This window comes from Elephantulus edwardii, unplaced genomic scaffold (genome assembly GCF_000299155.1).
Source record: "Elephantulus edwardii isolate Elephantulus edwardi_28Jun2011 unplaced genomic scaffold, EleEdw1.0 scaffold00092, whole genome shotgun sequence".
NCBI classification, from domain to species: Eukaryota; Metazoa; Chordata; class Mammalia; order Macroscelidea; family Macroscelididae; genus Elephantulus; species Elephantulus edwardii.
Genome location: NW_006399842.1, coordinates 2,945,283 through 2,957,612, shown reverse-complemented (window position 1 = coordinate 2,957,612; position 12,330 = coordinate 2,945,283). Strand labels below are relative to the sequence as shown.

The following is a 12,330-nucleotide window of genomic DNA, read 5'->3' as shown; positions in this document are numbered from 1 at the left end:
ATGGGAACAAATATAGATCTCTTCCAGTCAGTTGGCCAAGTGGTTGTTCTCCAGATTTCTTGGCACAACTTGGTGAGCACATCCAGGGTAGCATCTGTTAGCTGATATATGTCAATTGGTATACCGTCTATTCCGGGGGTCTTCTTTTTTGCTATTTCCTTCAAAGCAGCTTGAACTTCTTCCATACAAACCCTATGTAAGCAATCATACAGCAAAAAAATTTAGGCTTTGCCAGCCATAGTCTCTGGCAATTAGATCTGGCAAGATGTAGCCCATAATCTATAATTTGCCAATCTCTGGTACACATATATTAAAAACAAGTATGTTATTTATGTCAATATCAATCTACAAACTTATTTTGCATAACTGAATAAAAAGAACACCAAGTGTACATATTATAGAAATTGAGACCAATTCTTAAAGAACAACTTAGAACCATTCTATTCCCTCCCCCCACCCTCCTTGCATGCCTTGCAAATGCAGGGCCTGAAAAAATTAGCTTAAAACTCAAGTTTGTTCATTTCCACGGAAATCTTTAATAAAAGGTGAAAGATGTATACAATCTGAAGAGAAACAAGAGTATTAGAAACATTTTCTAAATCCTGTCTCAGAATCTTTTACAATGCTTTTCAAATCACACTGCCTAACATATTGACAGTGATTACAAAAGTGGTTCAGTAGGAAGGTGAAATAAATTGGCAATATCAAATTGGAGAACTGGATAAGGGAGAGGAGGACTATAATGATGACCTTTTTGCATTTGTGAAAGAACATTATGACTATTATCAAGAGTAATTTGAAGGACATGACTAAATCAGGAAAGCTAGTTTAAAACCTAGAGGAGAGATTACCTAATTATTCAAATAATCTTATAGGGAAAAATACTAACATTTGGTTTTTCATCCTAAAGAAATTAAAAAAAAACCAATCTGGTTGCATTGAATTACATTTAATAGTGGTGGCACAAGTCTTCTCATAACTGCTAATCCTTTACAAGCATTGTTCCTGGCTCCTTTCTTACTTTCTGTCAACCTTCCCTCTTTTGATTTCCATTTGATTTCCAATGTATTTTTAAAGAGGTGACCAACTATTAAGTTCAAATATCAAATGGGTTTAAATAAATGTGAAGTATTTAGACGGTTTATATTATAGGAAAAGGAAAAATATCTTCTCAATTCACCAAGCAACACTTTATTATAAAAAAACAATGTCAGCAGTAGGTATATAACAAGGATAGACAGAAAAATGAGCTGTAACCCAAATGGAATAAGCTATCTTATCAAGTTAAGCATAAATATTTAACTGGTAGAATCAGATCTCAGTTCTTAACTACCTCTTTGAGGTGTCTGGCTCTTAAACAATTGAATAAACATTTACCAGTGTCTTTATGACAAATAATCTACTCCCTCTTAAAACTCTTCACCACAGTTATCCCTTCTCCTTTAGCCAAATATACTCAAGATCCACTTACAGTCTATTATTTTCCCTCTAAAATTTCCTTTTAAAATTTCATTGTTCCAGTCACAGCTATGATATGACTCTTAAATCTTTATCCCAAGCCTTGACTGCTCTCCAAAACCCTAACCCTACATTTTCAGATCTTTGTGGGCATCTCCACATATACATCCCATACTGCATAGTTTAAAGTCAGGAAAGGTATGCACTAGGTATATATCCTTTCACTACACCTATCCAATACGTATGTAGAACAAATAATTCAAGAAGCTGGACTATATGAAAAAGAATGTGGCATCGAGATTGGAGAATTCTCAATAGGCTGTGTTATGCTGATGAGAATCTTTCTTGCTTAAAGTGAAGGAGACCTGAAGCATTTATTGAAGATCTAAAACTACAGCCTTCAGTATGGATTATACACATATACACACACACAAACCAAAAATCCTCACAACTGGACCATGAGGCAACATCATGATGATGTTTTTGTTAATTGTCATCGAGTAGAGCATGACTCATAGTGACCCTATGAACAAAAGGCCTGATATCTTTCTATAACTATCGTCATTTATTAAAGTTCATAGAGTTTCCAGAAACATGTTCTTTAGGAAGTGGATGCCATTCCTGCTTCTAATATCATGATAGATGGAGAAAAAAAATTATATTGTCAAGAATTTCATTTCACAATCAACACCAGCAGTCAAGATGTTGAAAAGCATACAGCACTGGGCAAATCTACCTCTGTCAAGGACCTCATTAAAGTGCTAAAGAAGGATATCAGTTTAAAGACTAAGGTGTGCCTGACCCAAGCTATGTTGTTATCAATTACTTTATATACTTGTGAATGTGAGATAAAGGATAAAGAAACCCAAATAGTGGATGCCTTTGAATTATGGTAATGGCAAAGAGTATGGAATATACCATTGACTATCAATAGAGTAAACAAATTTGTCTTGGGAAGAGTGCAGCCAGGGTCTCCTTACAGAGTAGAGAGTTCATGTTCAGAAATGTGGAGGTTCAGAGGAGGAAGAAGCCCCTCAACAAGATGGACATGCAGTAACCCAACAATGGGTGTAAGTAGAGAGGAAACTGAGGATGGCGCAGGTGAAAAAAGGTTTCATAACAATGTATGTTATATACAATGTATGTGTTGTACATATGGTCGCTATGAATCAAGAGCTCACTCTATGGCACCTAGTACAGAAACAATATAGGAAACTCAATTCTGTTCATCTTAAATTGAACTCATCTATTCCCTCAAATTTATGCCTTCACTGTCCTTGCTTGTCACTTGACACACACCTAGAAGGCTGACATTTTTGAAAGCTACTTTTTCTTTGCCACATACCAAGTCTGTTGTTAAATCCTGGTAATTCTGTTTCAACAACTGCTATCTGGAAACTCTATGAACTCTGATAAATGATGATGTTATAGAAAGGCTTCAGGCCTATTATTCATAGGGTCGCTGAGTCATGCTCGACTCAACAGCAATCAACACCACAACCACCACAAATTTTTAATCTCTACCCTTACAATCCTGAATCTAGATCTTTTTACCCTGAGCTAAACTGCAACAGAGGAGTCTCTGAGTGACAGTTAAGTGCCAGACAACTAACCAAAAGGGAGTTCAATTCCAGCCAAGAGGTGCCTAGGGAAACAAGAAAAAACTCTGGATATTAAAGGACATAGCCTTGAAAACTCCTATGGAGTGAGCAGGCTACTCTGCACACGGGGTCCCTAGGAGTCTGAATCAACTGGATAACAATAAGGCTACAACTTAATTTGGAAGTTCTGGCTTTGTATACAGTGTTGTTGCTGTATATCATCGAGTCAGAACCGACTCATAGCTGACCCTCCAGCAGGTTTGCAGAGGCTGTAAAATGCATAGGACTTAATTTCCCGTCTTTGTCCTACACTGCAGCTGGCAGATTGGAACCACATGCCTTTGGGTTGACAGCACAATTCCTTAACACTAGGCCACCAGAGCCTACATTAGAGGTTCCTAAAAGAAACAGTATTATCTCCTAAAGGAGGGAACATTTTAGAAATTTGCAGAGGAGAGTTTAGTTGTTAAAAAGATGGAAGGACATTATTAGAACCTACTGTTCACAGATGAGAGATACTACACATCCTACAATATCTAGGACTCTGCACAAAGTCTTATCTGACAACTCTGAACCTGAATCTCCACACAGTTAATTCAGTACAGTGAAAAAGCAGCTAACTCTGTTTGGAAAAGTAAATACAATCAGCATGGTGATTTTTTTACTTAAGTGAGGGTATCTCTCTGATTCGTGTGTATGTTCTCTTAGTGAAGAATTACTCTAATTTATCTGTTTGTGTATGCTTACAATGTCTTCCACAGTGAGTATTTCATAAATCAGTACAGACTACATAGATTAACAAAAAGAGGTAAGCCTAACAGCACAAAATCCAATAGGTTTCTTTATAATTATTTCAGAAACACACTGCAGAACTGAAGGCTAACTATCTTATGCCATCAGCATAAGGTCAATTTTTGAGCTTTTGCCATCGATCTCTTCAGTCATTCTATTTCATTGCATGCTCCAGGGACTAATCTACCATTTACTGTATACTTATTCCCAAATTCAGGATTTATAATAAAATCTCCTAAACATAAAGACATGTATAATTCTATACCCGACTTTTTTTTTAACTCAAAACAATCCCAGGGATGGTGCTATTACAAAAATTATGGTAATGCTTTGTATCATTTTCAATAGCAACAATACAATTTTCATTATGTCAATGACAAAGAATAAAGATAATGGTATACAGACCCTCCAAGGAAATAATCTAAAAATGTAGCATTGGGGAGAAAAAAAGGCAGCATTGGGTTCACACCTATTACAGATACTGACTTTTCATGTAATCAAAATAACTCAAGTGAATGTTTCCTATTTTAGATGCTCTAAATAACTGTGATGTTACTGCATTTTAAAAACAAAGTTTCACTAGAAATGGAAAAGAGCTAGAGGTAGTTCTGAAAACAATGAGTTAACTACCAATATTTTATCTACGTATGAATGAGCTCCAAGCTCTGAGAATATCAATCTTTTTTTAAAAAAAGTTCCTGCCATGGATCATGATGCAAAAAACGACAGTGAACAGCTATCATCACAACTGAAAAGTATACTGAAGTACTGAAAGAAGTTGTCTCATAATAGTTTAGAAGACAGCTATGATGATGTATGAAGTAATTTTAAAACTGTAAGTAAAATCATGATGTTTAAAATCAAAATGCTTATTTTTGAAAATTGACAAGTTGTCCAGCATGTCACAGGAGTATCTCCACACAGAAAAAATGTAAATCCTGATAAGTAAAGAAACTAAAATGAAAAACAATCTTGAGAAATCATGTATCTTTTCACACTTATATAATTAAAATGGATTTATAATATTGTATGTAACTCCATAGGAGAAGCAGGCTAAGATTCCTCAGTGATGAAAGCACCAACTCAATGGGGAAAGAATAGAAGGAGATATAAAATAAATAATTTGCACTACTGGATTATATGAGTGTACTTTAAGGATTCTCCTCCAAACAAATAATTCAAGGAAAAACTAACATGAAGAAAGATATTAATGAAAGCATGCACTGATATATTTATATGAAATAGTCTTTCTGAAAAATGACAACAATGTTGTTTCGGTGATAAACAAATGTTTATTAAAAATAATTTTGACTGAAGAAAGAATACCAAGTATATTACATACAATTCAAGTGACCAGGCATTGGGATCACTGACCAGAACTGCCTGGAGTTATTCAAAATACTCTAGGAATTATGTAATTACAAGAATATGAAAATACACTGCCTAAAACATGGACACTAGCTACAATCATCCTAGAAATGCATGATCATTTTTATTGAAAGAAACCATACAAAATTTCAAGTTTTAATGCTTATATTTTAAAATATTCAACACTTTCTATTCTCACATTTGAATTCTGATAACCCTTCCTAGAATCGATGTTAGAGTAAAAAGAAAATACTTCTTTCCTCATATTTTACAGGAGGCAAGGAACAAATACAGGTTAAATAATTCATCCAAAATTATCTAAGTACTTGCTGGCATCATATATCAAGTTTTGCAGTGATTTTTTTCCTCACAAATCACTGAATATTTAAAAATAACATACGAATCAACATAGAGGACTATAAATGGGAGAAGTATAGAAAAAACAACCTACTAGTTTCTTATTGACACCATGTTTTAAAAATTTTTATAAAAAGGATTGCCTTCTCTATAGAGAAGGTAGTGCAACCAGGGTGCTCCTTAGAGGCAAGGATGGTGAAACTGATTCACACACTTTAGGCTTATTATCAGAAGGGGCCAGTCCTCACAAAAAGACATCATGCTGGAAAAGGGAGAAAGCAGCAAAGAAGATCCTCAACGAGATGGACTGATACAGGGACTGTAATAATAGGTTTGAGAACATGGGAGACTGTGATGATGGTACAGGATAGGACACAATTGTTATCTGTTGCTACAAGGTTGCTATGAGTCAAAGCTGACTTGGTGGCACTTAACAACAACATAAGGAAAGATGATGATAGAGTGAGGGAGACGTACTGGGGTCGGGGGCAATATCACAGCAGTAAGTATCACATGTAATCAACACCTGCCATTCTCAAGGCTGACGAATATATTATTTTTTTTTAAATATCATACTCTATATAATGGAAAAATAAAAGACAGTCCCAGCACCGCTTACCTGTACAGAGAAGTCCATCTTTGTAGTAAAGTGCATACACTCTGGCACTGTGTCCAATTAATGATGAGGTCTCAAAGGCTTCATGGTCCTTGAGTTGCTTCATTCTCAAAATAGCCTTCAAATAAACCTTCTTCCAGTGCAAAGCGTCCTGAACAGAATCATCTATCTGCCAGCCCAAATTTTTACATGCAGTTTGCCACACCTCTGTACAGGCACTTATCCCCTTATTCCACTGTTTAGAGACGAGGCAGCATGTGAGTAAAGTCTGAGGATCGAGCCATTTTAACAAATAAAAACTGAGCTCCAGGGGAAGGAGTTTGAGGAAGTCCCGCTTGAGGAGAGTCTCCAGGTTATTGGAGAGATGCCTGAGCTGGACTGCCCCACTCAGACTAATCAGGTGATCCAGAGTTTCATTTTTCTGCAAGTCCGTCAGAGAAAGAAATGTAATAGAAATGTTATCAAGCCATGTCTCAAAGTCCTTTCTCTCCATAAGGTTATGGAAAAATTTACCTGTGACACATCAAAATATTGTATTAGTTCTATTCAAAAAGACTGTTCAAGCAAGACTGCTAATAAATGAAGTATTAAAATTTAGTGAAAAAAATCGTGGTACAATGACTTTAAACTTAGTTACAACATTACATTTTAGAGTCAACATTACTATGTATCTGAGTATTTTCCATGCACATAAAATACATCTGAGAAAACATATTTTCTTGATCTCTAAAACATAAACTAAGAAACTTAAGTTGATATGGGGGCTTGTTTCAAAGTCTAGGACATGCTACACGCATGAAAGGTTTACAAAGTATTAATTCATTATAAAACAGTGTATTCTATATCCAACTAATCTAGCCCTCTCATAAATACTATTATAGTTTCCTTAATGAATTTTTAAATGTGTGCCATTTAGCCACAAAAATCACAAAAAATTAACACCAAGACATAAACCAGAAATCAAGTCTCTAGAGTAGTAACTCGAGAAATACCAGATATCATACTAGACACTTGACCTGTCACCCAAATCACAGAAATGACACTTGCTAGGGAGGGGAAAAAAAGCAAGCATAATAAGGTACATGGCTTGAGTTTTTTGGATATGTTTTTATCATATTGCGTGTTAGAACAAGAGTTATCAAGGGTTTTATTTTGTATTACATATGCTGTTTATTTATGCTTCAAATAAGGTAGTGACAACTTTCTGCTCATGTGTCCCCAAGATACATGAGTCTACTCTAAGTCTGTAAAAATAAGGCAAATTAATAACCTTAATGCTTATGAAACACATACACAAACACACATCCAACCAACCATGCAAATACGATCGTGACTATCTCTACTTCAAAGATGAGGAAAATGCAATCAAAGGTAAAATGATTTGGAAGGAGCTCTGGTGGAGTAGTTCCTATTATGCTGCCCTGCTAACCAAAAGGTAAAATGCCTTGCCTACATTCACGGAGCTATTAAAATAGCAACAGAATAGACTAGAGGCCAGCACTCTCATAATCAGTACTCTTTCAAACACATCTTGCTGTCTCCCTCTTAAGTTAGCTACAACAAGCCTTGGGGCGATCAGGAGGATGGCCCAGAATTAGGCTTGTTCAGAGAGTTCATATGAGTTGTAGTCAACTCAAGAGCATATCAAAACAGGAGAGCCAGAACCTGGTAGTAAGGTCTGGGGCACTAAATTCTGATTATACCAGTCTCCCAATTAGGAGAATGACACATTACTTCAGGGTTTACGAGGAAAAAAAAAAAAAACAACCCACCAAAAACCTACCAGTTCTCAGCTTTATGCACTGTATAAACATGTAAATCTGGTCTTAACAACATGGAGTAAAATAATGTAAAGATGACACAAAAATAAGGCAAACCAATAAAAATTATCTTCTGACAATAAAAGCAGGAGGTGATCAGATACCGCAAGTAATCACACTAATAAATTACAATTAATATTATAAAGCAAAATCTGATGATTGACTGATTGAAAACCCAGTATAATTGGTAAATTTTACTCAGCTGAAATTTATGAAATTTTCCCAGGACTGGCTGTTGGTGGTAATGATGACTGATAAAGAAATGAGAATTTATTATTCCATTTCCATATGTTTAAAAATTATTAAAAAAAAATTCTTCTAATGTCAGACTGCCAAACTAATTACAGTCAAGTCTTAACAGAGAAGAGGAAAATTAATTTCTTTCCATACACCATCTAGATCAGGTGGAAAAAAAGCTAGATCTCATCTTTCAACCTTGTAAATAAATATAAGGCAAGTAAAATAATTTTCATTAATTCTGCAATAGCAAATTTGGCACAAATATCAGACAAAAATAGTTTAGTAGTAGTGTTCTCATAGTTTTGGTTTCTGGACAATAACTAGACATGAAGAGAATACTCTCAAAGCTGCAAGGTGTTGTACAGATAGAATTTATTAATGCATTTACAGGATTTATTAGGAAGCCTAAAAAGAACAAATTCACTGAAGATTCTATCATTGAACTGTAAAATAGCAAGCCCTTTATTTCCTCTAAATCCTCTCTTCATGGAAAGTTTTAACTTGTAACAGAATTCCTCTCCTATCTCCTTTACTTTCAGTCATCTATGAAGTCCAGACAAACCTAAATTCTAGTTTTGCACACAGTTAAGAATTCCAACTGCTGGCACCACTGGTAAACTAAAAATAAACACCAAAACACCTAATCTGAATGATTATTTAAGTGAAAAGTGGAAGAGACTTCCTCTATCACACCATTAAGAGCTAACCCACATCCACAGTAAATATGCTTGCATTTATGTAAATTGAACAATGATTTTCTTTTTTTTTTTTGACAATGATAGTCATTGACAGCAGAGCAAATTTAAATACTCTCAGGGTTACTGTGCTTCCTATCATTTACAAAATAATTAAAAGACATCCTCTAACAAGCCAAATTAATATGCCCCCTCTTCACGTCACTTGAAGCAGCTTTCCAATGAGCAACTTTAAAAGATTCAAGCCATTTCTGAAATTTGTGTATTTTCCTAATTCCTAACAGGAATGTCACTTCCAACTCTTACGTTAGAAACAGACCTTTAAGATGCTCAATGCCTTTTAGGTTATTTTGCAGCTCATAATCTCTAACTGCGGTGGGGAAAAAACCCCCATCTTTTGAAAATATAGTAAGAGCCTGTAAATTCTACAGAATGTGCCATTTAAAAAAAAAATTATTTCTCAAAGAATTAACTAACTTTGGAAGGGACAAAAAATAAGACTACAGTTCCCTACTTGACACTTACTATTATGTAAATTTCCCCTCACTTTGAAATTATTGCACCAATTCCTGTTTGAAACAAATCCCTTATTACCATTACCTCACTTGCTGTACACTGCAGCTTTTAAATAACAGAAACAATTTTTGAGCCTTTTCATACACTAATCCAAAACCAAATCAAACCTACAGCTGTAGAGTCGTGTCTAACTCAACAGCAGTCCTATAGAAAAGAGTGGAACTACTCTATAGTTTCCAAAGCTTTAAATCTTTTGAGAACATACTGCCTCATCTTTTTCTTTTGCAGTCACTGCAAAAAGAACTGCTGAATGCAAACCACTGCCCTGCTGGTTAGCAGTGGCATTTTTTAACTAGTACACCATCGGGGTTCTTTCTCTTACAGTAAAACAAACAGCCAACCCTTCCTGTCTGTATGATTCTGACTTCACTGGCTTTCAGAGGCTGTAAATCTTTATGTCTGTATGATTCTGACTTCACTGGCTTTCAGAGGCTGTAAATCTTTATGACTGGAGAATGCCTACCATCACTCTTCAGGAAGACTAGTAGAACTGGTGGAACTGAACCGCTAACCTTTCAATTAACAGTCCAACCTGTAACTACTCCAACAGAGTTCCTTTCTCTCTCACTAAAGCTAATCCATCTATTTATGACTTAGCTATAATTCTTAAAAGACACAGTATCAGGCCTGGCTGTACTGGAAGACAGCCAAAAACAGCTGTATTATAGACATAGTAGATTGACATTTTCACATTAGTCAAGTCTAACATAGATTCAGTCACTTCCTATGTGATCAAAGGCATGTTCACTTCTCAGTTTCAGAATTGGTAAAATAAAGTTATCATTCATTCATTTACTTATGGATTGTGAAAATAATAAATAAAACAGGTAGGACTACTCAGTGCCCAGTCTAAGAATACCTTAAACTGTACTTCTGAGCTTTTTCAAAGACAGTGATACTTAGGCAAATGGTATTGACTAGATAATTGCTAAAATTCCTTTCAACTCTATGATTTGATCACAAAGTTTCTCCTTGAAAATATCAAGAAGGAAAACTCACTGAATTAAAAATGTAAGGGCTCAGACATACTGGGAGTTTAATTTTATAATTAAGGGCAATTGACTTTGGGCTTTAATTTCCCATTTGATGCATTTTTCTTTCCATCCTATTCAATACTGGTGTCTTGTTCTCCTCACCATCCTCTTTACCTGAGACTAAACATTAAACCTGCACACCAGACCTCAATATTAACAATCATAAAATTCTGAGAAAATGAGTGGTGGGGCGCAAAGACTTCTAAACTAGGGGATGAGAAATACCTAGTTTTACCATTAACTTCCTATGTGTCTTTAAGCAATTCTCAGATTTGCATTGGCTTTAATTTTTAAACCTAATCGTACATAGGGTCGCTATGAGTCGCAAGCGACTCGACGGCACATAAAAACAAACAACAAATCTTCTTTAGTTGTCTTGAAGTCCATTTTATTTTCATGGTCACCTCAAGTGTTTCAGAGATAATCTGTGATCCAAAGAGTTTTTCAAAGGCTGTGACCTTTCAGAAGTGGATCACCTGGCCTTTCTCTCCAAGTGTCTCTAAGTAGATGTGAACCACAAACCTTCCAGTCAGAATGGAGTGCTTCACCATTTCTATCACTCAGAGCCTTAGTAAAGTCTAAAATACTAAACACAGGGGTTGCCTCATTCAATCTTCAAAATCCTGTTGAAGGTATTTATTACCAATGTTCTTAACTAATAAAGAAAGGTAAGGTCTTTGAAAAAGTGGAATTAATTTCTTCAAGTCCCTTAAGTGTTGGCAAACGCAACACATCATTCCCTCTCTCCCTCAAAACAATATAACTAATGTTAAACACAAGTTCTGTTGCTGGTTGACCTTGGGCAAATCACTTTTCCCAGTCTTCTCACTTGTACAGTGAAGCCAGACACAGCATTACCTACAGGGGGTTTTGGTTTTGTGGATTAAACAGGATAGTGCATGTTAACCATTAGCACAATACTCGGCACACTGTAAGGCTATATACTAAATAATTATCACTTAAGAGTAGTATAGTTATTTTTGCTTTATTACAAGCCGCACGCCACAAACACACTTATTTTTATTGGCACTCCCATAATTACGGTGTACTCCTGACATTAGAACAGCGCTTTCTACTTCAAAAATCACCTGCCCACACTCATCTTTCAAACTCCACAGCAGCCCTGGGACAGCAGAGCCAACTCAATTTGTAAATAAGGAAATAGTATCAGAACGCAGTAACTTCGACACTCCATTCTCCCATCTCTAAAATGAACTTGAGGCCCATTTAACCCGCTCATCGTCCCCAGGCCCCCCGCTCCGAGAGCCGTGTTCCGGCTCACTGACCTGAGCGAGCGCCCCGGGGCCCGGGACCTCGCGCCGGGCACACACCGACTAGGCACGCTCGGGCCGCCAGAGCCTCGCAGCGGACGGGTCCTCTCCACAGCCATGGCGCCTGCAAGGAGACAAAGATACAACAGCGGAAATGGAAGAGGCTGCAGCTGCGTGGACACCCAAGAACCCTTCCCAGGCCCCTACCCCGCCTTTGAACACTTACCAGGACCCGCTGCCGCCGATCCAGGTCCGCAGCCTCACAGGGGAGCGGCTTCCGGCGCTGAATACGTCATCTCCGCGCGACGCTCTGCTCCGCGACGCCGGGTGGAAGCAGCCACACTTCCGGCCCCGGACCCCTGTGAGGGCGAGGAGTGAGGAGCAGGGACTGGGAGTCTGGTTGGTTGCACTATGGACCTAACTTAGCTTTCTTTTCTGCGAACTGTCTATTTATCCAACTCTGTTGTATCCAATCTGATCTCATATGAATTATGGACTGCAC

General features: G+C 36.8%; 1 protein-coding gene across 1 annotated transcript in view; it reads right to left on the bottom strand.

The window, feature by feature from the left end:
- Nucleotides 1–6,685, bottom strand: part of FBXW2 (F-box and WD repeat domain containing 2) — a 33,169-nt gene extending 26,484 nt beyond the window's left edge. Inside the window, exon 1 of the mRNA XM_006890694.1 lies at nt 6,196–6,685. Coding sequence (XP_006890756.1) covers nt 6,196–6,685 — 490 coding nt within the window. The remainder of the gene's footprint in view (nt 1–6,195) is intronic.
- Between the last annotated feature and the right edge of the window lie 5,645 nt (nt 6,686–12,330).